General features: G+C 40.1%; 1 protein-coding gene across 1 annotated transcript; it reads right to left on the minus strand.

The window, feature by feature from the left end:
- Positions 1–7,222: 7,222 nt before the first annotated feature.
- Positions 7,223–25,141, minus strand: ugt8 (UDP glycosyltransferase 8). Its single transcript, XM_020100433.2, has 6 exons — positions 25,001–25,141; positions 17,654–18,483; positions 14,334–14,476; positions 9,324–9,400; positions 7,977–8,196; positions 7,223–7,743 (listed from the first exon to the last, which is right to left on the minus strand). Exons 2-6 carry the CDS (start codon positions 18,479–18,481, stop codon positions 7,362–7,364), a joined length of 1,650 nt encoding a protein of 549 aa, XP_019955992.2. The 5' UTR covers positions 18,482–18,483; positions 25,001–25,141; the 3' UTR covers positions 7,223–7,361.
- Between the last annotated feature and the right edge of the window lie 233 nt (positions 25,142–25,374).

Below are 25,374 nucleotides of genomic sequence, written 5' to 3' on the forward strand. Positions count from 1 at the left end.
GAGGAGCATGGGGGGGGGGGGGGGGGGGTCACCAGAGCACTTGATTATGGAATACTACTACCCTCTACTGGACATAAGAGTAACCTGCAGGATGCTAACCTTCTCCCATTTTGCAGACACACATCTTGTTATATACTTGTTACACAGATGCTGCCCTTGGTCGTATTGATCCTAACCTTTCAGAACTTGAAACACACGGTTGATCCTGCTCTCTACCTCTGGCTGGACTAAAAAATAAAAAAACAAGAGCAAAGCAAAGGAAGACCAAAGGAAAGCCCTTTGCAGAGTCTTCCACAGAGGAGTCCTCTCATTATGTGCACCAAGGCTACACTTGTTCCTTGTCTCCTATTCTTGAGTGTGACAAGGCAACACGTAGCATGAGAGCTCTCTGAAGAAAAAGCCAATATTTTTAGCTTTAAAAGCAAAGTACACACCGCACACACAGTAGCACCTCTATGCTGCCTTGATAAGACAAACAATATCTCAAAATATATGTTAGGATGTGGCTATTTTTGCTCAAGGGAAGGAGGTTGTTTTTTTTTACATGGTTTTGCAGCAACATGGTACAAATGTGGAGATGTGATTGTTTGCGTGTGAGGACGATCAAACAACACATCAGGTACAAACTGAGGTCATTGGGGTCTAGTGTGACCCATAGGCTGTTTTTATTCTAAAACATTCTAAACACTGTTGGGCCACAAATGCGACAGAGGCGGTGAGGCTATTTATCTGAATCACAAGAAGAGCAATCACTATGACCTTGTGACTTGTGTAAAGGACATGCACAATGAATCCATCTGTGCATCACTTGATAAACACTGTCCAGATGGAAAGACAGAACAACAGACAAAACAAAATCATTCAGACCGCTGACCAAGAAAGAGGAAATTTCAGAGAAAAATAAAAGCAACATATCCCACATAAACATACAGAGAGTAAAATATGGCACAAATGAGAAATACATGAATTCTGCTACAAATGCAAATCAAATACCACAATGATTCTGCATTTCAACATTTGCGTGATAAAAGACTGAAACACTGAATTTCATCAGCATATGTGTGAAGCATGTACATGAGAAAAGCTGCAATAAAGATGCCAATGATTTAAAATTGCAACACCTGTCTGCTGTTTGTAGGAAGAGCACATACTGTATGTCACACTGGGTGCGGACTGCAGTGAACTTGCTGATAAATGTCTAACAAGTACTTATTTGCACATACAGTATGTGATAAATCTTGTGTGAAGAATTGCTATTTTCAAGATGAGTATTTTTCTAAACTATGGATCTGTATACTTGTGACAATCATCCTCGAAAGAGAAAACTTCCTACAAAAAGTGTTGCTAACTATTTGCATTAAAAGCCTATCCCTGATGAGCTACAATGTCTCAGTGAGTTAGAACAACAGCTTATTTCCCTGCACATCACCTTCATAAGACTCTTCTCTATGAGAAAAGGAGGCCAGAACTCTGTGCAAGGACCAATACGTTTGGCATGGGCATGCACTGTCCACAAAGTATAAGGTTTAACAATTGAAAAAGCAGTTGTGTCTCTGGCAAAACTATTATGGGAGACTCCTATAGACCCCAGAAACAATTCAAGGTAATGCTGGCAAACAGTGCGTAGCCAACAGTTTAGCTGCAGTAATGACGAATGAGTTGAAAAGTATAACAACTTGGAGTGATGACACAAAGGGGAATGAAATTGACTCTGTTCTTGGAGAAGGGAATAAGTTGTATACTTATCTTAAAGACATTGGGGAAATAAGTGGGAGAAGGCTTTCTGTTTATTGAAGAGTTGCCATATTTAAGATGTGCAGTTTGAAATCAAGCGTGGTCCAAGTTTCATTCGATTGGTTGGTGTCTTCGATGAGGCAGTTGATGCATATATGAGGAATGTTAACGTACCTCTGGACATGGCTATTTAGAGAGCATTGATAGATCATGATGCTTGCTTTGTCACTTTCAGTTGTAACACCTGTGATTGTTAAGCAAGGCCACCATTTTGCTGTGTTTGATCCTCATTGTCGCAACAGATGGGGCTGTGTTGCAGAGAAGGTACTGCCCTAGTTGTTTATCACTCTGAGTACGCAGGACTGTATAAGCACTTGGAGAACCTCGCCCAACAACTGCTCCCTCACTATCGCACACATGAAGCTATGCCATTTGAGGGGACAGAAGTCGAGCTGAGTATCACAGGTTACATGATGCCACCTTGTGAAGAGCCAACCACCAGCAAAGACTATCCCAAACAGCAATACTACAACCAACAAGAAGTCAGAACACATTACAGTGCTGTGTTGAAGGTTAAACACAAGAGAACTGCCACATCCATCAAAGATTTAAATCAGCAGGTTGCTAAAAAGAGAAAAAGATATGCTTTGGAGCTAACTCACGTGTCAAATGGCAATGACTACCACACAGACAGTAGAAATAACCCATGTGTCCATGATCCCATATTAGTCCTTCCATTATTAAATAAAGAATTGTGAACTGAATGCATGTCTCTGCTCTTCTTTGACTGTGTCCAAAAAATATACAATGATCTCAGCAATTTAATTAAACATTATTTTATTAGTAAAGTGCCTGTTCTAAACCTGCCTGTTTGGAATGGGCTGTTCTCTTGGCCTGTGTTAATGCTCTGGAGCTACTTAGTTAATTAGTCCTTGTCATGTATAATTGTTTCTGTGCTGGAAGTTGTGTGCAGAGCTTATTTATAAACAATCTATGGTGCAGAGTGAAATTAGAAAACTTTGCGTTCATCCTACCTGGCTCATCTGCAGTGAAGATTTGATAATATTTATATTAATATGGGAAATTTTATTCATATGCAACAAACTAAACTTCCCTTGCCAAGAATTCAGCCGATAAGATGAACGTTTTGTGCATTCCGCATACAAACAGATGTTTCTGGAATTGGTTGGTAGATTTGTGTTTTACCATCATGTGTTGTCAAAGTCTGTTTAGCTGTGGGTTGATTCAGCAGTGGGAGAGTTTTTTAATCCTAAATTGCATAGGAATATGATTTGTCTATATCTGGGCAGATCCACGGGCTGAGCTGCTTGGAATAAATGTTCTGTGACAGAAATGAATAAACACTGAGGGTTAACCATCGCTCATTTAAGCTTAAAAGAAGCTAAGTCAACAGTTTCAAAAGTGGCACACACCCTCGGGCTTCACATTCACACACCAAACCACACACAAGGCCCCCCCCCCCTGCATCCATTCATTCAGATTTTCACATAAAGACATTCGGAGCACACCCTGTTGTCAAACTCCTGGCAAATCCATCACTTGGATCTCGAGTTGGAGGACTCCTACTTACTTAATGCAGCGAGCCCACTTAGTTCAGCAAAAAGTGGATAATCGCTGCTGATGATTGTCCTTTGAGGTGGAGAGGAGAGGTAAATAATAGGCACTTACAAGGTCTGAGGAGAGGGAGTGGTGCATGGCGAAGAATGAACACAGGATGTCATGAATGATGTCCACTGTGCTCTCTGTGATATCACATTCCACATCAGCAGAGGCCTGCCACGCCAGTTCTTCTCTCCCCTGTGCACTTCCTGTCCCGGTGAACAGAACAGTGCCTAGTTTGGCAACCAGTGACCAAAACAGATAACAACTTCAAGAGCATAAATTAAACATACCTGCAGATGCTTTTGACTGTGTGTGTGAGTGTGAGAGAGAGAGAAAGAGAGAGGTCTGCAGGCCCCTGCAGGCGGTGTGAATAATTAAGAGGGCCAGTAAGCGAGGCAGGGTACCAGGCTGGGTGTTTTGTTACTCCAGCCTCACTCAGTGAGAATATACAGCATTAGATAACCCTATCTGTCCGCACAGCTTGTGTGCATGTGTGCGTGCAGCTGGCTACTTTAGATGATTCCACCATCTGATACCTACAAAAAAACCTCTTGCTGCTTGGTAACAATTCCCGACAGAAAACCTATACATGCCCTATCAAACGGAGACTGGCAGCATCGACTGCTATAATCAACATCAGGTCTTATCAGGTCTCAAAACCTGTGAGGAGTGTATGTGCTCATCCATCGTACAGTGGGACTGATAAAATGCAACAAGCGTTTATCAACACAAGTAAAAATATGTTGAGTGAACATACCTGGGTGATTCTAACTTTTTCCTCTACTTTTCATTCATTGTTTTACCAACTGAATTAGATTTTTATTTTTCAAAAGCTGGATAGCACATTGAAAAAAAGTTTCAATTCGTCGCTGCAAACAAAATATGTCATTTTTATTCAGCATTAGTATTTTGTTTACATTGTTCTATGTACAACATGGACACACATAAAAGAAAAATGGAGGACATAATGTATTTTTCAAAATTAAAGTTAAATGAACTAAAAAACGTACAAACCCCCGAACAGGGTTTTAAGAAGAAAAAGACAAGAACACAAAGACGACAGAACACACCAGGAAGTTAAGAGTAGGAAAAAATAGGTGGACAAATGGAACACGAGTGCACATTTGAAGACGGACAACAAAGAACGTGTTCAAGCTGAAAACGTGAAAGGAACACAGACATGTCAGACTGCAGAGGGAGTACAGAGACGTAAGAAGGACGGCGTTTAACTACAAGGGCTATAACAACATTAATACTGAAACTATTAAAAAATATATATATATACAAAACTTTTTTTTCCCCCTCTCCTAACCCTGGTCATAGCTTGTGAAGCACCGGCACATCCCCAAATACCCAACAGCTTATAAATTGACGACAATGATGAAGATGATGATTCAAGTAAAAAAGTCTCTGTTTTAAGCAAGTTGGGATTTGGGCTGTGCAGATGTTATTGTAGCTCACAGAAAAAGGAGGATAATGAAGCTTGTCTTAAATATCGTAGAGGATTTGTGAAATCGTTGGTTGGATGTTGGACGTGAGGTGTTATTAAGTTGGTAAAAAGGGTTTTTGCAGGAAAAAAACTAAATGAGGTTGCAATTTTGAACTGTGACATGCACGTGTCTGGAACAGTACGTCTGCCCTGGTAGTTTCACAAACTGTCCAACTGGAAGTGTAACATTAAATGCGATTTTTTAACGTCCCATTCCCATGAGCGACCAGTCCAGGATAAATGCCGTCACTCACCCAGTGTCAACTGAGATAGGCTCCAGCCCCCCTTCAACCCTTTAAGTGTCGGTGGTAGAGAAGATGGATGGATGCATGAATGTGCATGAGCCCCTGCCCTTTTTGAAATGTAATAATTAACCAGGATACCTGAATCTCCACACACTCGATACCCTTCTACTTTTCCCTGTAAGTTGATCTCCCTGGTTCAAGAGAATTTCGCAGCATGGATGATTTTGTCTATTACAAACTTCCACCATCTGCATTTGGAATGAACAGACATGGCTGCTTCACGCTGGCCAAGAAACAAGAGTAAAACAATGTGAAGTGAACATACACGTAAAGACGTGTTCCAGTTTAGAAAATAACAAAGAATCCTTTCCATGGACATACATGTAGATGTTGCATGATGAACTGAATTCAGAGAAAGAGTAAAATGCCAGAAATTGTTTTAACATGACTCTCAGTGGGATAAAACATACTTGATCTGCTTTGTTTCACCCATACACTCTGGCTAAGGCTGTACAGTGATCAAAAAGCACGAGCATTGAAACAACACACACACAAATTGGTATTCAAGCATACTGCATACACAAACATTTGCATTATAAAAGGCCACATACAGAATGTGAATCATTCTCACTCGAAGTTAATATAATTATTTATAAGCTCTATCTAGTTTGCACATGAACCTGAATGAAATAAATCTGACTTTACCTTACAGGAGAGAAGCGCTAAGTGAACAGTGTCGTTTAAAATTAGCATTCAAGACAAATGATCCAACAAATCAATCACAGAGGTATGATGTACAAAGTGTCGCACTAAAAATGGCAGTCAAGTGATGAATGCTTACTAATCAATAAACAGATAAAGGGGGAACTGATGAGGCAAGTGATGGTAAATCAATGATGCTCTGACTCATCACCTGGTTTAAGACCACCTGAGCAGCTGAGCCTTGCCTATCCACAGTATCAGCAGAGGTTACAGTCATTATTATTATTATATCTTTTGATAATAACATGATTGATCTTTTCACACTGATAATTCAAACAGATATCAGTAGATTTATTCTCTACCAGAAAAAACTGTCTCTTGTTCACACTATCAAAAGGGAAACGCTGAAAAATATGTTCAAATGAGGTTTAAAATAGAAAAACAAGACCCCTGTGATATTGTGGATGGTTGCAGCGGCCGACAGCGCAGGTGTATGATGCATCCTAACGCCCAGGCCACACTGGATACGAGAGCGGCGCGTCTCAAGACACAAATCTCCTGCGTGTGAGCCGCTCTTCTCAAGAGTTGGGGTCTTGCCTATTTTTTCTGCGTACCACCGACGGTTCACAGCAAAATAAACACAAAAAACATCTTTCACCACATTTTCAATTTCTATCTAACGAATATGTCACAAATATATAAATATTTGCAACACATCCTGTACCCGTTTCAAAGTAAAAGAATATCACATAGCAGCTCTGCAGAAGGAACGCAGCAAACACGCTCCCTGTGTGAACAGATGCAGGAGAGACGGCCGTCATGTGCTGCACACACACTCAGTGTGGCCCAGGCATTACAATAACTGTTGCTTTATACTCTGTTTGTTTCTCTAATATGAAGGACACAGTGTTGTGTGTATATTGGCTTAGCAGAGGGAGTGTCTACCACCATGCTATCACACCACTAACACATGTAATAACTTAAAAGAAGACAGGTCCACATTTAAAATGCATTTCTTTACAGTAATAAATAGATTTATCCTGTATTTACACATTTTGAAGCAGAGCTTGTCCAGTTAAAAACATTCAATCCTAAATGTTTCGTGCTTGTGTTCTGAGGATGAGGGGTTGGCGCTCAGGATTTTCCCCTCTTCAGGCAGGAAGACGACAGAGAACACGCAGGGGAGAAGACACACACATGTAGAAACAACGTCCTCTGATGTGTCTTTCCTTTGCTTCATCCTCAATGATTTTCCAATTTGGTTTTGCGTTGCGCTAGCTGCTGTTGTTAAGAGTTCTTGTTAAGTTTTCCTCAGTGCACACGTACAAATACACCTACACACACACACTCACACACACACACAGATTCTGAGCACCCAATGCCTTGTTCTGTCCCCACACACATTGCATTGTGCATTCTCCAACACCCTCTCGCTCGGAGTAGCAGTTGCCTCTTGACGCAGACCTAAGAAAAGCTTTCTTTTCAAGCTTGTACAAAATCACTAAACCAAACCTAGAGCTGAGTCCTTGGGGCAACTTCTTCCTCGTCCCTCTTGGCCACTCCAAACATTAATTCATCTTCTTCTCGGTTTTCAAGGAGCCATTGCGTTTGTGTTTCCCGTTGGCCATGCTCTCATTATGGCAATGTCCGTTGGCCATGTTAGCATCATCCCTGGTTTTACCTCCTCCTCTGCCCTGATCCTCGACTTTCCCTCTAAACAACCGTACCAACTGGTGGATAGCAAAGACGGTCAGAGCCAAGGCAGCTGCTACGGTAATGATCACGTCCAGCAGGAAGTACTGGTAGGGGGACACCTCATACACGGCGGAGCGCAGGTGGCTGGCACCGTTGTGACGGAGGAGGTAGCTGATCCAGTAGACTGCTCTGGTCACAGGATGGCCTGGCTGGTCTTTGTGAATGTTGGAAAGAAGGCTTGCTTGCTGGCGGTACCTATGTCGGTACAGAGAGGAGACAAGGGTAAGATGACATTATAAGGAGTCTCATTGGACTATATCTTAACACTCTAGAGGGCACAACTATATCAGGAAACAATCAAATATAGAAAAAGAGACAGTAAAAGGTTAATATTATGATATAAAAGAGTTGTGATTCCAGAGACAAGTCACTAGATGGCACTGATAAACAATGACACTAATATACAAAGCATTTGTGTGACTTCTCACCTGGTGTCTTTGATGACACTAGTCAAGGCTGTATAGAGGTCTTCCTCGGTCATGTACTTCCAGTGTAGCATGACACCCATACCTTTGGCTGCCACACGAGTCATGGTGTCATAGTGGTCCCCGAACAGGGGCACACCCACCACTGGAACCCCGTGGTACATGGCCTCATAGATGCTATTCAGACCGCCGTGACTCAGGAACGCCCTTGTGTTGGCATGGCCTATATTGACAGGAAGCATGAGGGGGATTATTTTGTGTTCGTTTGAATAAGGTCACTTGTTTCATTTTGATATTTGTTTTTAGATTTTTTTAGTTTGTTGCTCCTGACTTCATGAAGATGGAGGGAGGATTACAGTAAGAGGAAAGAATGAAAGTAGTTTCAACAATAAAAAATAACATGCAGCCTCGGCCAGTGCATCTGTGAGGACAACAATTTAAATTTAATTTATTTACTTGCTCTATATATATTTAGTGGCACACTGTAGAGTGTAAACCTCCGCCAGGGCCCAACTGTCCCCATATGAAACCACATTCAAATAAAATGGATCTGGAATTTTTATTGGATCTGCACCAAATTGCACTTTTAAATATCAGTCCCTTAAACATGTCATTTACAATAAATTAACTAACACAGAATGAATAGGGATGGTTTCAGTATGATTTACTGAAGGGCTAAAAAACTGTAGCATCACCGAAATAATCAGATTTCAATCACAATCAGCGTCTCTTATTTCATCTCTGTCAGTAAAACAGTTTAAGGACTCCTGTTTTAAAATAGCTCACAAGTTCTGTGGATATTTTAGTTAACATGTCCGTGGTCCATTTCACTCCAATAAACACACTGTGGTAGGAGGAGCCACAGCAGACATATGTGAAAAGATCAATTTGATTGTTTTTTGGTGACCTGCCGTTTAAAATGTCTATTATTCACCCAACAGAAAGCCAGAAAGACGTTTTCAGTATTTGCTGTCTAAACCACATGCTGTTTCACTGTAGCAGAATACAAAACTAGCTGTCAATATCTGCATGTTGTACAATCCTCAGTCCTGACTGGCACAAAGTGGCTCACACATCCACATTCTACTAGCTTCTGTGGTTATTTACTAGGTACGTGAGGAGCACCTCCACTGCCACACCCCAGAGGAGAATCTTGTATAAGAAAAACACTATAGACCAGTAATGTGTCAAAACATGTCTGAAGTCAGTGTATGAAGAAATCTGCTATGTTCAAGAAAAGCACCCTTGGCTCATACCAAAGTGCTTGAAAATACATTTCACTGTCAATGCTCCTGAACAATGAATTGTAAAACTTCCTGTCACATATTTTATTTTTGTAATGTAACTCACCTAATAAGTCGTTCTGAGGCATCCAGTCCACAAGCTTGGTGTTGTTGCCAAGGTTACTAGGTGGAACTCCAGAGAATCTGAGGAACAAAGGAAATCATGAAGGAAAGAGAAACACAAAGCTGTGACTGTCACTTTTTAACTGGTCCTGTAGTCATCACAGTGTGAAACTAATAATAAACTTTGTGAGTTGTATAGTATTTTTTGATTTATCTCTAATGTGTCAATGCCAGTGATTAAAGGAGAACTGTGCACATATGCCACTTTGAGCCAACTCAACTTCAACATTAAATCCATCCACAAACTCAGCCACTTACCCTTTGGAAGGTCACAGGGGGAGCTAGAGCCATCACAGCTGACATTATACGAGAAGCAGGGTAAATCCTGGACAGCTTGCCAGCATATTCAACATTAAATAATATATAATAACAATATGATTTTTCACTTTCAGGATCAGTGATCTCATATATCTATATTTTACATAATGCTACAGCCAGTTAGCTGAGACTAGCACACAGACTGGAAGCCAGGGGCAACATCTCACCTGTTGCTTTGTCCACACAGGAAACAATCAGCCCACCACAACCTCTGACTTTCACTAACATGTTAGATCTCATTTATTTAATGTGTACAAAAATCAAATGTAAAAATGATGGGTTGCAATGTTACAGTGCAGAGTAGGCCCGGGCTTGGCTTCCTTTACTTGTAGTCCAGTTTTGTTTTCAGCTATTTATTTACTGCTGGGCTCACCTCACCTTGACATTATACAGGCTGCCTGAGGATTAAATTAGGTTTCATGTCATTTTGTAAACGTAACTGTCGTACTGATGAAAGGTCGACTGATAAAAGTACTACTTTGTTAACCGTGTCAGTTAAATCATCACACACTATGGATCATTCAGTAAAGAAAGAACTTTTTTTTTAAAAACGTGTCGGAAGAGACTTAACTTGGCTCCATTCTTCCTCTTCTTTATTTGGCTTCCTTCCTCCTTTTCTTTACCTTCACACTTAATTCTCTGCTCTCTTTTCTCTCGCTTCGTTTAGTTGGGGAACATCTGCCTGGTCTTTCTCTCTGATCTGCTTTTATTCACAGTTACAAACAGGGACATTTCCGAGGACAGCTCGAGCCAGGGATTGGTCCCAAAAAAACAGGGACTGTCCCCAGAAAGCTGGGACGTCTGATCACCCAACATTGGAGGTACTGTTACATACTTAAATACTTATCATCATACTTCCATGATCATTTTACTTTTACACTTGTGGACTCTTTTTAGCACTGAGTAGAATGTAAGAAATGTGATAGACAATGTGATAGCTACTTTATGCTTTCATAAAAGTTGTTTCCTTGCTATGCACAAAGAAATGTACTTATTGTTTTATACATCTCATCTAAATATTCTCATTCTTCATAGATATTTTAGTTTCCCAGTTATTTTCAGTAGAAACTTCAGTAGTCAACTCTTGTCTTAAACCTTCAGTGTGTTTAGCTTGCAACATATCTGTCTGGCTTCATACCCACATAGTGAGGGTAGGATATATATGTATAGTATTTGTCCGAGATAATATATGCACATATGTTTAAATGAAGCCGTTGTGTCAAACATTGATATGGTAAAGAAGTGAACAAAGGGGGAATTCAAACGTGATCTCTTCCAAGCAAAAAGAAAAAAGTGTTTTTTTTTTGGTTGTGGGAAGCATTCTCCGACAAATGCAGCATACAATAAATGTGCATGCTACATTACGACCCCCATCTGTCCATCTCCTTCTCCCTCCCTCACTCACCCAGACTCTTTCATCTCTCTTTCTCTGTCCAACAAGGCACCAATTCACTGTCCTGCCAATCAAAGCCCACATTCATGCAGCCAATTATCAATGACAAGATTCATTTGGCCTTCTCTCCATCCCTCACCAGCCCTCTTCCTTTTCCATCCTCTCAGTGGAAGCCAATTAGCATTCAATGTAACATTTAAAAAAAAAGGTCTTGGGTCTCACAAAAGTCTTATGGCTACAAGTCTCAGATGGTTGTCTCACCTCACCTGCAGAGGGGGTCAGGTACGTACATGTGACGCATCATTATCTGATCACTCACCATGAAAGGTCAGTGCTTGAGAACACAGTGTGCATTTCATTTGCCTTTGAAATCTAATAAACTTAAAATGTTAATTTTCACAAATGATTAAACACACGTTGGAGGTCAAATGTCGTTGTTTCAACACATAGTACTTTTCACCCAGATTGCAGCAACCATGGCGAGCATTTTGACAGCCACCTACTTCCAAACAGACACTCCAACCACAGTCTGATCCTCTTAAGTCCCTCCACTGATTCCACCCAGTTCTCTGTCTGAGTGTCAGCCACTAAATTTCACAGAGTTTTCCAACCTCTCAAAGTCTGTAACTTGCTGCTTCTCGCATGCTAAGCTCCTGTGGAAGTTACACCCCATGCATCTTCGTTCCCCACCTCTATACAACCCCACATGTTTCATAACCTCTTCCATGCAATAAAATCACAAAAACACTTCTGAGTATTACCAAGCACAGTTCAGCAACAGCTCCTAGAAATGCAGCCTCCATAATGACCATTAAAATAAATCACTATCGTCTTAAACACATTCAATAAAAACTGATCGTTACAATCCTCGTTAAGGGAGGATTTACTGCTGGCCTGCATTTGTTTTATCCATGCAGCAATATGTCTGACACAACACAGCAGTAATGTGGAAATTATGATTATGATGATTTAATGACCAATAATGAGATAATAAATATGTCTTGAATGACCACTCATCAACCTAAATTAAAGGCAAAATGTAAACCCTTGTGAACAGTATTAAATGTTATGTACTGCATTTTCATTTGGACAATATAAACACATGTTTTGTTAAAAAGGTGAAAACAAAAATCTAAAAATGAAACTGTACCATGTGAACATTTACTAAAGCAAAGATTAATGAAAAAACACATTTTTCACTGCAAAAACAATACAAAGGAGTAACATTCCATCAACTAAATCCACAAAAACTTGAACTGTTCTGTAAACATTTCAAAGCTTTAACTATTCTGGACTGTTGTTTAACACAGAGACACCTTGTGAAGGTTACTGCACCTTTTGGTCAGTTGTGACATCACTGCAAACTGTGGAATGTGACATTATGAACCAGCCACTAACCTCTGCACACAGGAACATGTTAACCATTAACATTAATCCACACATACACCTATAGAAAAGTCAGGCTCGGAGACAATGTGTATATATGTTCAACACCAAAGGCTTTGTTCCTGCCGTCAACATCAGTTATACACGACTCGAGACATACCAGAATGGTTACAGAAGATCTAGTGTCCAGTTGACAGTTCGATTTTCTTTAAACATTGATGAGATAAAAATTACATAAAATAATGTGTGTTTGAGTGTGGTCAATGAATCACAAACTCAAATAAACTGAAATAAGAGTTTAAGATTAACAGCTTCATTGATCAAATATGAAAAAAAACCTTGTGAAACAAGCAATCGTTTATTTTCAGTCTGCACTGTCTTGTAGCATTTGTCCTGCTAAGGCCACAGGCAATGGATGATTGCTGTGGGACTCTTTGTAAATGATTATTAGTAGATTGGATTTCCAGCATACCTATCTCCCTCACTGGGAAGGCACACAGTGTGATGGACACCTTGTATTTAATTCATCCTGAACACATCTGCATTAGTTTAGTGATGACAAACACCAACACACTGATATCGCAGCAGCTTTAGCTTCCTAGACTTAGTAAGCACACACAGACAATATAAGTATTGTGGCTAAGATACATATCAAATGGAAGTAGAATTACAATCCAGTGGTTGTGTGCTTCCGCCGACCACTGTAGTTAATGGCAACATACCTTTTTTCCAGACTTATACAAGGTCCTTGTGACCTTTGACCAATGAAAAGGAATCAGTTCATCTTTGAGTCCAAGTGAAAATTGGTTAAAATGTTTAGAACTTCCGTCAAATCAGGCTTGAGATATCATGCTCAAGAGGCCATAAACATGTTTTGTGAGATCACTGTGACCTTAACCTTTGGCCAAGTGAACATTTGTACCACATGTAATGAAATCTCCTATGGGTGTATGTAATATCATATTCACAAGAACATGAGGTCAACCGGAACATGACCCTAACCACCAAATTCTAATCAGTTCATCCATGAGTCTAAGTGAATAGTTTTTGCAAATTTGATCAAATTTCCTCAAGGAATTCTTGATATAGTGTGTTCACAATGCAAAAAAATTTGACCTTTGACAACCAAAATCAAATCAGTTTATTCTTCTAGGTTCCAGTCCAACGGAACAGAACGTCTTTCTATAAAGTTAAATAATCATAGTTTTAAATAACTTACCTGCAGCAATTTATCTTTCTCTTAATCTTTATCCGCCTATGTAAACACTGTTTCCCTTTTCACATTTGTATGTTCCCTTCCTATGGCTGAAACAAACCTACACATGTTGTAAGGCCGATGCAGTAACACATACCTTAGAACTGACGTGTGTTACATATCATCACGTTTATGAGTAAGACATGAGTAAGAAAAGCCAACAAAGTGTGTTTAACTGTGCTGCATAAATCACTTCTTTTATTTGACCATGGTAATCATGCAAACATCTCTACATTCATTAAAAAGTGTCTCCATCGTAATCTGTTTTCATCTGGAGATTATTGTTCTTCTTTAGAAGAGAAAACAAGTCTCTTCAAGGTTAGGATCCATTACTCAGGGATGTTTGATCAGGTAGATAACCTCAGATAATACCCTGAAGCAAATGTGAGGTGGGAATATGGACTTTGGCCTAAAGAACTGATTTAGGGTGGTCCATATAACACGTGGTGTATACACAGAGAGTGCTCTGACATCCAGAGCCCCCTTTAGTGCTGAGTGGAGGAAAAATCTGAAACTACAACCTCGGTACCTTAGGAGGATCACATATGTCAAGCTGATAGATGTGTGCTCTGTGAGTGAAAGTGAGAGAATAAATACTGTACCTCCAGACGACACGCTGGGGCAGCCTGGCGAGGGCTCCTGCCAGTTTGTGAGCAATGTCATGGGATAGGTACTTGACTCCAGCTCCAAACGACACAACCACAAAGCCATGCTCCGCTGTGGCATTCACCCACGCTTCAAAATCCTGAAATATGAGAAGGAAGAAGAAGATTGCTAAAATACTAACTGTAGATAACTGCTAATTGTAATTCAAGAGCTGAGGTCCTCAGACTATCACCTCCACCAAGGAGGTTATGTTTTCACCCGTGTTACATTTTTCAGGGAATAATGCAAAGATGTTGATTTTTCACAACTTATGTTGTTTTAAGAAATGAAATATATAATCTAGGGAATCAGACCACTTCATTTTGTTTGTGTGGGATTATTGAGCCTCTACTGAGAGCCATTTCCACTGCAGAGGAAAAAAAACAGGCCCTTCACAAACCGGTTTGTTGTCTTAATCTTTATCTCAAACTAATATTCTAAATGATTAACAGGTTTAAAGACAACTATGGGAGGATGTCATAAAACTCATTGTCCCATTGTGTTTATGGAATATGCCTGCTGCAACTGGTTTTATAACTCATGTCTAAATATGATATCAAAAAGGACTGTATTCTCCCAAGACATCAGCTAACATCCCTATCATTTGACTGACTTGAAATCAGAAGCCTGATGATCACAAAACATCATAAAACCGCTCAAGAGCCAGACAAAGAGTCACAGAGCCACTGAATCCAACACATTTACAAGTCCACCATTATTTCTTTTTTGCATCAACATCATCCTTCATTTCCTCTCCATCCCTCGTTGGTGCAGAATCCAGCCAAGTAAACAAATGAAGGTAAAATGAATGTCTTTTGTGATGCTGTGAGAAAATGTAACAGCATGTTCCTCTAAAAACAGAGTCCTAGTTATTTTTAATCAGCACACTTTACTGACTTCACCAGTTTTCGTTCCCGATCCCGCATTTGGCCATGTTTCTGGCAATAAATTATGGAATAGTTACGTTGCTCCCAGTCATAATTACTATTGAGTGTTAGCATGAATACTATTTAAGTCTTCTGCTTTCCACTGGTGCCAAAATATAGACACTCTAAGCACTATATAAGGAAAAACAGGAATCTTGTGGTTCTTGTTGGTTTCTACAAACGGAAAACTTCAGTAGGGAAATCTAGCGACATAACGAAACTTAAGACAATACTGTGCTCCTCCTCCAGAGTGTTGCTCTTACCTAGTAAAGAGTGCTAACAGTGGCAGTATGGGGGGATATGACAGCCTGACATCAGCTGATTATCAGATCAGTGATGTTACGGAGAAGTCAAAGGATGCAGAGGAGTTTCACAGCTCCAAGAAGGATTTTTTGTGTCCGTGCACATGTGCATTTTGCATGGCAGCAGTTCTTTATGGTATTTAAGTTAGGATGCAAGGACTAAAAGGGTGGGACTGATCAGGGAGCGGCCATGTTGTAGAGACAGAAACAAATAGAGAGGGGAGGTCAATGGTCCAGCTGCGGCAGCTAAGGCCGGCCCTGGCACGGAGCAACCTAAGGGGCACACTGGGCTCTGTGTGCCAGCAGCACGACCCTACTGTCCCTACAACGCAGCCTCAGTGACCCCATAAAAGAGTCTCAGTGTCCCCAGCGTTCAGCCCAGAACAATGGCCTCGTTCTCCCTCCACTTCCATTATAACTCCCTCCACACAAGGCTGCACAATGCTCCCTATTGGCTGGAGTGGCATTCCAAAATCCTCCGCAGTAGATGCCGCCGGCCCGCGCCCTCGGCATTTGAATGCTGGTCCGAGCCCCGTCACCACCCGCCTCTGCTCTCCATGACCCCCCTCCCTCCTGCCCTCCCTCTCTGCTCAAAAAAAATCTACCATGTCCATTCAACCCAAACTCATCCTCACCCCAGCATCATCTATGAAGGCTCCCTTTGTGGCAGGATGTGATAATAACATACCAAGTGATAGGAGAGACAATGGAGTAAATACAAAAATTACAGAAACCCTTAACAATATGCAACTAGACTGACAGTTCAGTAGAGCTCATACCTCAGAACTATTAGTCCCCTTACATTCAATCAAACTGAACCAAATATCACACATTACCTCTGAAAGAACTCCAGAGAATTGGGTCCAGACTTTCTATAGAGGTTTTGCTTTCACACAAGAACAACACAGCCGCAGAAAGTCGACAGGTATCTGGAGGCTCAAAAATGGACATTAGCGCTCACACATCCAGACCCTGAGGAGAAACTCCAGAGGATGTCTTTCTGAAAGCAGCGATAGATATCAGTCTTCTTAACATGTCTATGAATAAGCATAAAAAATGCTTAAAGACAGAGAAATACAATTCCTGGATCAACCCCCCTGATCTAAATTCGCACCAACATTGAATGCATTCCTCTCTGACCTATACTGCATCCTTCCACCACATTTTGTGGTAAATTTTGAAAAAAAAACAATCTCTCAATGTTTAAGGAAGTGATTCAGGTCTGCACCAAAGTTTCATCAGTTATTCTATGACCTCTGCCACATTCTAACACTGAGTTTTGTAGTAATCCGTCAAGTCGTTTTTGTTCAAACAAGCAGACAGGGGGGTAACAACCATTTCCTCTTTGAATGGGATATCAGAAAACATATGTGCTGTACTGTATGTCATACAACTTCTCCCAAACCAGTTTGAAGCAGGACAATATGACTTTACACCCCCCCCCCCATGAATTCATACATTTGCATAATCTCAAAGTCAAACTCTGTTGCATCAATTAGCCATTGTATTGTATTACTTGTGCATCACTAGTGGCACAGAGACCTCTATTTACATACATGTTAATGTGAGTGTTAACTGATCAGAGACAAGTGCTCTGACTCTGAAGGAGAGGATGACGATTTACTAAATATGACAAGATGATATAAATCTGTTGCCCATCAGACATTCTGCCATATGCTTTATACAGCAGTAACAGTCCCTTTACATCTGCTGGTGTATTAAACCACTGTGAGAAATGTTTCATATCAGTGAACAGGACTGATTTATGACTAAATTGGGATTTTATATGACTTTGTGAATCGTGATGGCATTTAATTTGATGGATGTGCCCGATGGCAGACACTGCTGTCAATTTACTTTCCAGAAAATGGACTAACTTAACATTATGTACAATGATAACATGATATAAAAGTATATACAGTGTGAAGGATTTTATCTGTATCGCCCACTTCTACTTCTTCTCTTGAGGACACACAGATTCTTTGAGTGTTAAACTCTATATTCCCTTTTGTACATGACACGAAACAACTACTAGACATAAGTACTGACCTGTGGCAGTGGGTTGGGGGGCTGGGTGAGGATGCCTCCTATGTACACCACATGTGGCAGGGTGGGCCTGGGGAATTCCAGCGCCATGTCAGTGCAAAGCATCCACAGCTGGCTGCCTTGCACCAAGTCAGCCATGGCTACTTGAGGCGTCACCCCATGTTTCTTCATTATCCGATCATACTTGGGTAGTGCAATGTAATGAACTCCAAAGCGCTGTACCAGGTAAACGGCTGTGTTTGTGATCCTCTGCAGCAGAGACATGCGGTCTGTCAGCAGCGAGTTGAATTCAGGTACGTACGATAGAGGGGCCGGGGCACCGACCTCAGCAGGGTACCACAGACCTGTGCTGAACACAGCATACTGCACGCCCAGGATATGAGCAATCACGAAACCACACATCTCATTAGGGTCCACCAGCAGCAGGTCAAACTTGGCCTCCTTCAGCCGTGTCATTACCTCAGCATTGCCAACAACAGCATCACAGTTCTGAGAGTAGTGGTCAAGAATGTCAAACAGTTCCAGAAACGTCAGACGGCCTGAGAAGATGTTAGTGACTTTGGACTGGAGGAAACTGTCAGCCGTGCTGCTGTTAAAGATCCCTGGATAACGCTGTAAGTGGTAGTGAGGAGATGGGGGAACCTCGCGACCTTCTGAAACTAGGAAATGGCTCTCATGGCCTTCCTGTTGCAGAGCCGTGGCCAGAGTCTTGAAGATGTAGAGGTGAGATTCAAACATGATGGGCGGGACCACGATCACTTTAGCGCATGATGCACAGGGACTCCATGAAAGGAGGCCGAGGAGGAGGAGTAGAGACGAAGGTAGTAACATGGCTGAAATGATACAGAAGTGAGAAATGTTAGGATCAAAATAAAAGCAGAGGACGATTATCAAACGTTTTGCAGATATGAGTCAGTGTTGCTTCAACACCCGAAATTATTATTGGTTGGATACATTTATCATGGTCTATACATATGGTGCATTATACAAGTAGTTTTTGTAGAATTCTACTTATACCTATACGGTGTCAAAAAACTAATTGGGTGGCTAAATATTGTAAAATCAGATTACAAAAAAATGTACCAAAAAAAAGAAAGTTGCCATATTACAGCTCAAAGCCCAACATCAACCAAATTTTATATTTGTATTTTATACATATTTCAACTTTAGGTTAAATTACTTAAAATACTGCAAATACAAGTATTTAATGGTTATTCAAAATGCATTTAGGTTAATAATGGCAATTTAGTTAATCTACATTTCCCTGCAACCAATTGATTTGTAGGATTTCATTCGATCTAGATTTTCTTTGATTGACAACAGACCTACATGTTTTTATCTCAGTACTTTACCTTAACCTACTTACTTTACCTTTACTCTTAATTAACCTGCCATCCCTCCGTTGTTACTGTGCATAGCCATCACTGACATGGTGTGGGTAGCACCAACGTCATTCTAAACCTCCAGCCCCTCTTTTCACAAACACAAACACAAAGCACCATTATCTTGGTATCTTAGAACCGAGTCATAGCCTGTGTCCTATATGCCTACACTCACTCTCCCTCTCAGTTGGATTAATAATCAACACTGCAAACCTTTATGAAATATCCATGTTATTTATATCTACAATGACTAATTTGTACTTGCACAGGGTGTTCTGACCTTTGGAGGGAAATCAAAATTATAAAGGACACTCCAAGAGCGAAGATGCCATTGTGGATTTGGACATAATATAACTCAGTAAGCAATGTATAACATATGGCCATGGCCAAAGCAAGGGTGGCTCCTTCTTTTTGTACAGCAAAGTGAACATCAGTAACATTTTGAGGTGGTGCTATCGACATAACACATTGTTGCAGCACATGAATGACTCTGATATGCATATAACCAACCAACTGCTCCTTTGGAGCATTCGAGAAAGCCTACATTCGTGCATATAGTCTTGAAAATGTGTAAGTACAATATTTAACTAGCCTCAAAATGTACTGTTCCAGCCCGTTAAGCAAATAAAAAGAATGGGACAGCAAACAGGTTTAACATCACTCTCGTCAACTTAGAGTTCCCTGTGAGTAAATGAAAACTGTAATATGCCTATAGGTGTGTATGTGACATATCTACGTCTCTGTTTTATACTGATGACCTGTTCATGGTGTACCCTGCCTCTCGTCCACTGCTCACTACGACAGGCTCCAGCAACCTTTCACCCTCATCTCTGTTAGAGGTGGTTTTTCCTGTTAGCCCCACACAATATCTCTGGCTTTCTGTTGTATCATCAGATGAGGATTGCCTCTTTGTATTGTTACCATTACTTTTGAATCTATATCACATGGCACTGCCCATATTGTCTCCCCTGATAGCATCTACACAAGATTACATAGTGTATCAACCACCTGTTTGTCCACAATATGGAGTTTCTCTTTGCAAACAGCTGTGGCCTGATAGGAAGAGGACTCAATGTGGCCACCATTTAGTTTTGCATTGTCCCGAGGATATCGTTACAAACACTTCTCAGCCCAGACTGTTGACGGTAACTATAGAAACCAACCACTGTCTACTGAGGACTGTGATGTGTCATGACTTAAGTTACTAACAATGGAGTCTGGTTACCGTGCACACAGGGAGGGCTGGGGAAATTATCTGAATTAAGAGAATTAAAGGACACGAAACAATGAGTGAAGACAAAGATGGGATGACAAATAAAATCACTCAAATGTTTAAAACAGAAGAAAACTGAAGAAACTGTTTTAGAGACATTTTAAGGAAAATAATATCAATGTGTAACATCTAACGTTCAACAAGGGTTAGGGTTAGCAGCTTATACATATAAAAAAGTTAATAAGGTTTTATGATATGAAACGTTCTACTATCCTTATTACAATTAAAGGTACAGTGTGAAGAATGTTGTGATATCTAGTATTGAAATTGCATGTTGCAGCTGATCACTCCTCACCTCACCCTCTCCTTCCAAACATGAAAAATAACCTGTGGTAGCTTGAGTTGTCATGAAAACTCAAAAGGGGTTTAGTTTGTCCAGTCTGGACTAATGAAAAAAACATGGCGACCTCCGTAGACAGGACCCCCTCGTTGAAAATATAAAGTATTTAAATATAAAGGGTCTTTTCTGGGCTAAAGAAAACTACAATTCAAACAATTTAGATGAAACGAACTAATGAAAGCATCATGAGGATTATTCTATCCTCTATAATAGTTCCTTTTCACCTAAATCTTACAAACTGGACCTTTAAGTGAGATGACTGTGTGAACTTATGGATAAGTACAATATTCACATTATTAGGGATTTACGCAACTATTGAGCATAGTAACACCAATGAATAGACATTGTGTACAAATCTCCTGCACAATATTTTCATACTGCACACAAAAGCATAAAGTGCTGTTTCTTCTTTTGTTTTCTGCATCCACTGTTTTCACTTTTTCTCTAAATCATGTACAATTTATTAATTCATCAATAATAATATATCAATGCAAAATAAATATCCAGAGAGTAGTACCATGATTAACTTGGACACTTTAAAAAGTAATTGTTTTCTATTATTATTATTTGTGTAATGTACAACCACAAAATGCAATTAATTAAGGAAAGATGTACTGGTGTATGTATTGGTGGTATTGTAATACTGATTTTTACTACCTGTTGTGAAGTGGCCTGTTTTATATGGACAGATCAACCTCCAATAATTGCGCTTATTTTATGAAGGCCACATTTTGTAAAATCTACCTGACAAATGAATGGAGATGGTTTTTTCTGTGGATTAAGATCAACACAGCATGAATTAAGCTATTTGTATTTTCTGTGTAACCACCTACCACCTACTACAAAAAATATATAATTATAAACTCTGATCATATCATATCATATCAAGTTTATTGGCTTTTGTTGCAGCTTTGTATTGTGTACTATTGAAGATCAAACCAATTATTGTTTCCACAGAAAGAAATTTGAGTCCATTTAGAAACACAAGACAGTAATGATACAGTGATTATCGCTCTTTAATACCATAATCTAGACCAACATTCTCTTGATTCAGCACAGCGGGAGGAGCAGTCGTGCTGCTTCCACAGTAGGGGTTCATTAGCTCAGTGCACCCTGTTGAGAGGGGAGATGTGGCTTCCAAGAAGCCGATATGAGGTCAAACACAAGATAGTCCAAGCCCTGTTTATTTTTGCCTCCTATGTTGCATATGCAGTGAGATGGATTCATCTTTGTTATTTGTTGCAAAGGATTCCACAGGGTAGAACTAGCTAAACAAGCTTAGCCAGTCTTTGATAAAAAAAAAACTAAGAAAAACTAAAACCAAAAGGCCTTTGAGATCATACGGCACAGCTCAGAGACAGATACACTACCAATACCTCTAAGGTTAAATTAAATCATTAGGAACTTTCATCATAAGTCAAACTGATTAGATAGATTTCTTCCAATAACATATCTCAGTGTGAAAAGGTACAATTATTCTACAGAGGTTAACCCTAACCCTTCTGTGTACTTTATAGAAAGGTAAAGCTAAGTTTAAGAGTCTTTAGATCTTCATTTTTGGTGAAAACAAAATTAAAGTGGAAAAAGCACTTGGCCTCTTTATGCCATGGCACATGAGGAGCTGTTTATAATAGCAACATGGTCTCTTTGACATGCCCTTATCTCTCAAAGCTTTGTCAGCATTTGACACAAAGGTGTATACACTGGCTTTAGCTTAAGTCTTTTATCTCCATATAACATGGTGAGAAAACACTACTCACTCATCCACTCACATGTCTCTGTTCAAATGTGTTTTCTTATAAAATCAATATTTTCTACCCAGGACTGTTATTATCCCATGCAACCAAGACATACTGGGTTACATGGGACTGGACATCACTTTATAGGTATTCAGCATGAAGGACAACGTCCACCAACATTAACTCACCATGGCCGTGTATAGACAAAACTAAATTCCATGTGCAATTCAACTCCATTCATTACACCTTTATGGACTCCTCTTGCCTCTGATAGTACTTCCTCACATACTACCTCCTCCGTGCCACAACCATTAACCCCAAGGAACAGGCCGGACAGGTTTTGTCTCTCCAAGAGTAAACAGCTGATATAAATGTCATCCCTTTATTCTAGCCATAGAACCATTAGCAATATCATCATTATGAGCTAACAGACAAGTTCAGGAAGTTATAAATGACAATAGAGATAACACAGCACCTCTCTTTGTAGATGATGTCATTTTTATTACTAAAGTTAGACACAACTATACCTCAGTTAACATCTCTCTAATATGAAACATCCAAATTAACATTAATCTAAATATCTACAGTGGAAATGTTTAATTTCTTCTATGCAAAACCAGTCATTGGTACTTCATGCACTTTCATCACTGAAAGACTCCAACTCTAAGAATTTCAGTATTAATGGTTTGATGTCATTCATGTACAGTTGGTCTGATTGTGATTCTTATGAATTCTCAGTGTCCAAGTTTGATGCTTTAAGTGCAGCAGGTGTGTAACTGTGGTTCGGTTCCACAGTCTTTGACATTTGAGCAACTGTTTGATTATGAGGCATACTTCTTTTTTTGTGTTTCCTCAATGAACAAAATGTCCCCACACTGCTGATTTGAATGGGGTTTGTGGGTCTGTAGGTGTTATTACCCATCTTGGGCTAATCAAGGTTAGTTAACTTTTCCCCTAGAGGTGATTACTAAATCCTGATTGGACCAAAACAGTCACTTCACAAAAGCAGTTGGAAAACAACAAATAGGTGGGCTATTTACAAAATAAACAAGTGTCCCTTACTATTGAGAGCTCAGCAGGCTGCACCTGGAGCAGTGGCATTGGACACTGTAGACCAGGGGTCATATGGGATTGGAGACCTTGTATCACGGTTTCAGTATTGATATTAGAAACATTCTAGCAGATTTAAAATAAGATATTTCAAATAACTGAAGAAAGCCCTGTGAGGAACCTCAGAAACAATAAGTCAGCACTAATGTAAAGACACTTCAATATTGGTGTTAATGAAGCATTGCGTAACCCCCGTGAAATTGAATAAATATAACAGTAATATACCTGAAGTTTCAATTGTAATGAGAATCAAGAAATGTTCTTGCTTTATCCACAATAAATGGTATTGCTACACTTACTGTATACTGAAGGAAAAACAAATTACAACTTTAAACTGGAGAAAAGTTTGTGGCAACTATATAACTAAGTATATGTGTCTATACTGTGTCTTCTGTACAATGAAAAAAATAAAGACATTGTTCAAAAATGAGATATTAAAGTGATAGAAATGAAAAAACATCTGCAACCGTAGCAACTCAACGGTTCTCATGAACACAATGGGATGCAAATCTAAAAAAGCCAAGATAAATGCACAGAAACAGGGATGTGGTGGCCAGTAGATGTACTCGGTAAAATATCCTTACACAATATATTCAACTGATGAAAAAAAATCTTAGGATGACATTGATATTAACATTAGCAAACAACTGTAATACCTGAGTACATGTTTCTTTCAAGTATGAGTTTCTCCTCAGTGGAGGTGGCTTTCTCCTTCTATCTCTTATCATTAGGTTGGGCAAAGGCACACCTCATGACAAATAACAAACTTTTGGAGTGGATGAGCGATACCACAAAGAATTTCTGGGGGAATGAATGAATGTCCTCTTTCAAATGCAAGACAGAGTGACGCTGGCATATTTGGTAAAATCCTGCGTCACCTGTCACCTGCAGATACAAACATTTTTAACATCAGGTGATTGTTTTGCATGAGCACTACTACTGCATTCAGTTCAAACTGGCTTCAGGGTTGTACAGAACCATAAAGTGTGTTTTTAACGTTCATATCTCAAGTTAATCTGATAATTAGAATCATAAAATTCCATACCAGCATAACTCAGAAGAGGTGGTTTTCACAACAGTGTTTATAGTGCAAAAGAGTTCTAAGGTCGCTATATGAGTATCTAGAGTAAATAAAAAAAGTAGGCATTCAAATAAAAACTTTTAGGATATTGCTATTGAGGCGTTAGAAGCTGCACTTTGGGGAGTAATAAAAATACATTGAAGTCTTAATGACAGAATCAATCGTGTGAATTTCGGGGACGTGAAGGCAACATTAGCCACCTTAGCTCCCACTTGTCTCTGGAGGTGTTCAAAGCTAAAGACTTAACTCAACACTGCTTTCGTCAACTTCAGCGTTCGACTGAAACTACACCTGCGGGAAAAAAAACCTGCAAAACGTTGCGTGTGACCCGAGGGAAACCTCCGGCTGTGTTCTTGCAGCACCTGTTGTCACACCTGGCTCCCCGGCTCTGGAGGAGACGTGGAGGTGCAGGTTCGTCTTCTTACCTTAGCAGAGAAGTTGAAGATGGAGGGGAAGTGAAGTAGTCCTGCTCCTTTCTTCCAGGTGAAGTGGTGAGGGCCGTGCAGGGGAAAAGAAAGAAGTTCCCCCCGGGCCGGGTGTGGAAGACAGGAAAGAGTGTGTGTGTGTGAGTGTGTGTGTGTGTGTTTGTCTGAGAGGAGGCGGGGCATGCTGCAGTTACGACATGGAAAGAAAAGGAGAGGCAGAGAGAGAGAGAGAGAGAGAGAGAGAGGAGAGAGAGAGAGGAGGAAAACCACAATACGGGAGCAGGAGTATCGGTTCATACGGGCCCTCACTTCACCTCTGCTACACCTGTGTTCTTCATCCATGTTGACACTCAGCAGCAGGGAGGAGGAGGGAG

This window comes from Paralichthys olivaceus, chromosome 8 (assembly GCF_024713975.1).
Source record: "Paralichthys olivaceus isolate ysfri-2021 chromosome 8, ASM2471397v2, whole genome shotgun sequence".
NCBI classification, from domain to species: Eukaryota; Metazoa; Chordata; class Actinopteri; order Pleuronectiformes; family Paralichthyidae; genus Paralichthys; species Paralichthys olivaceus.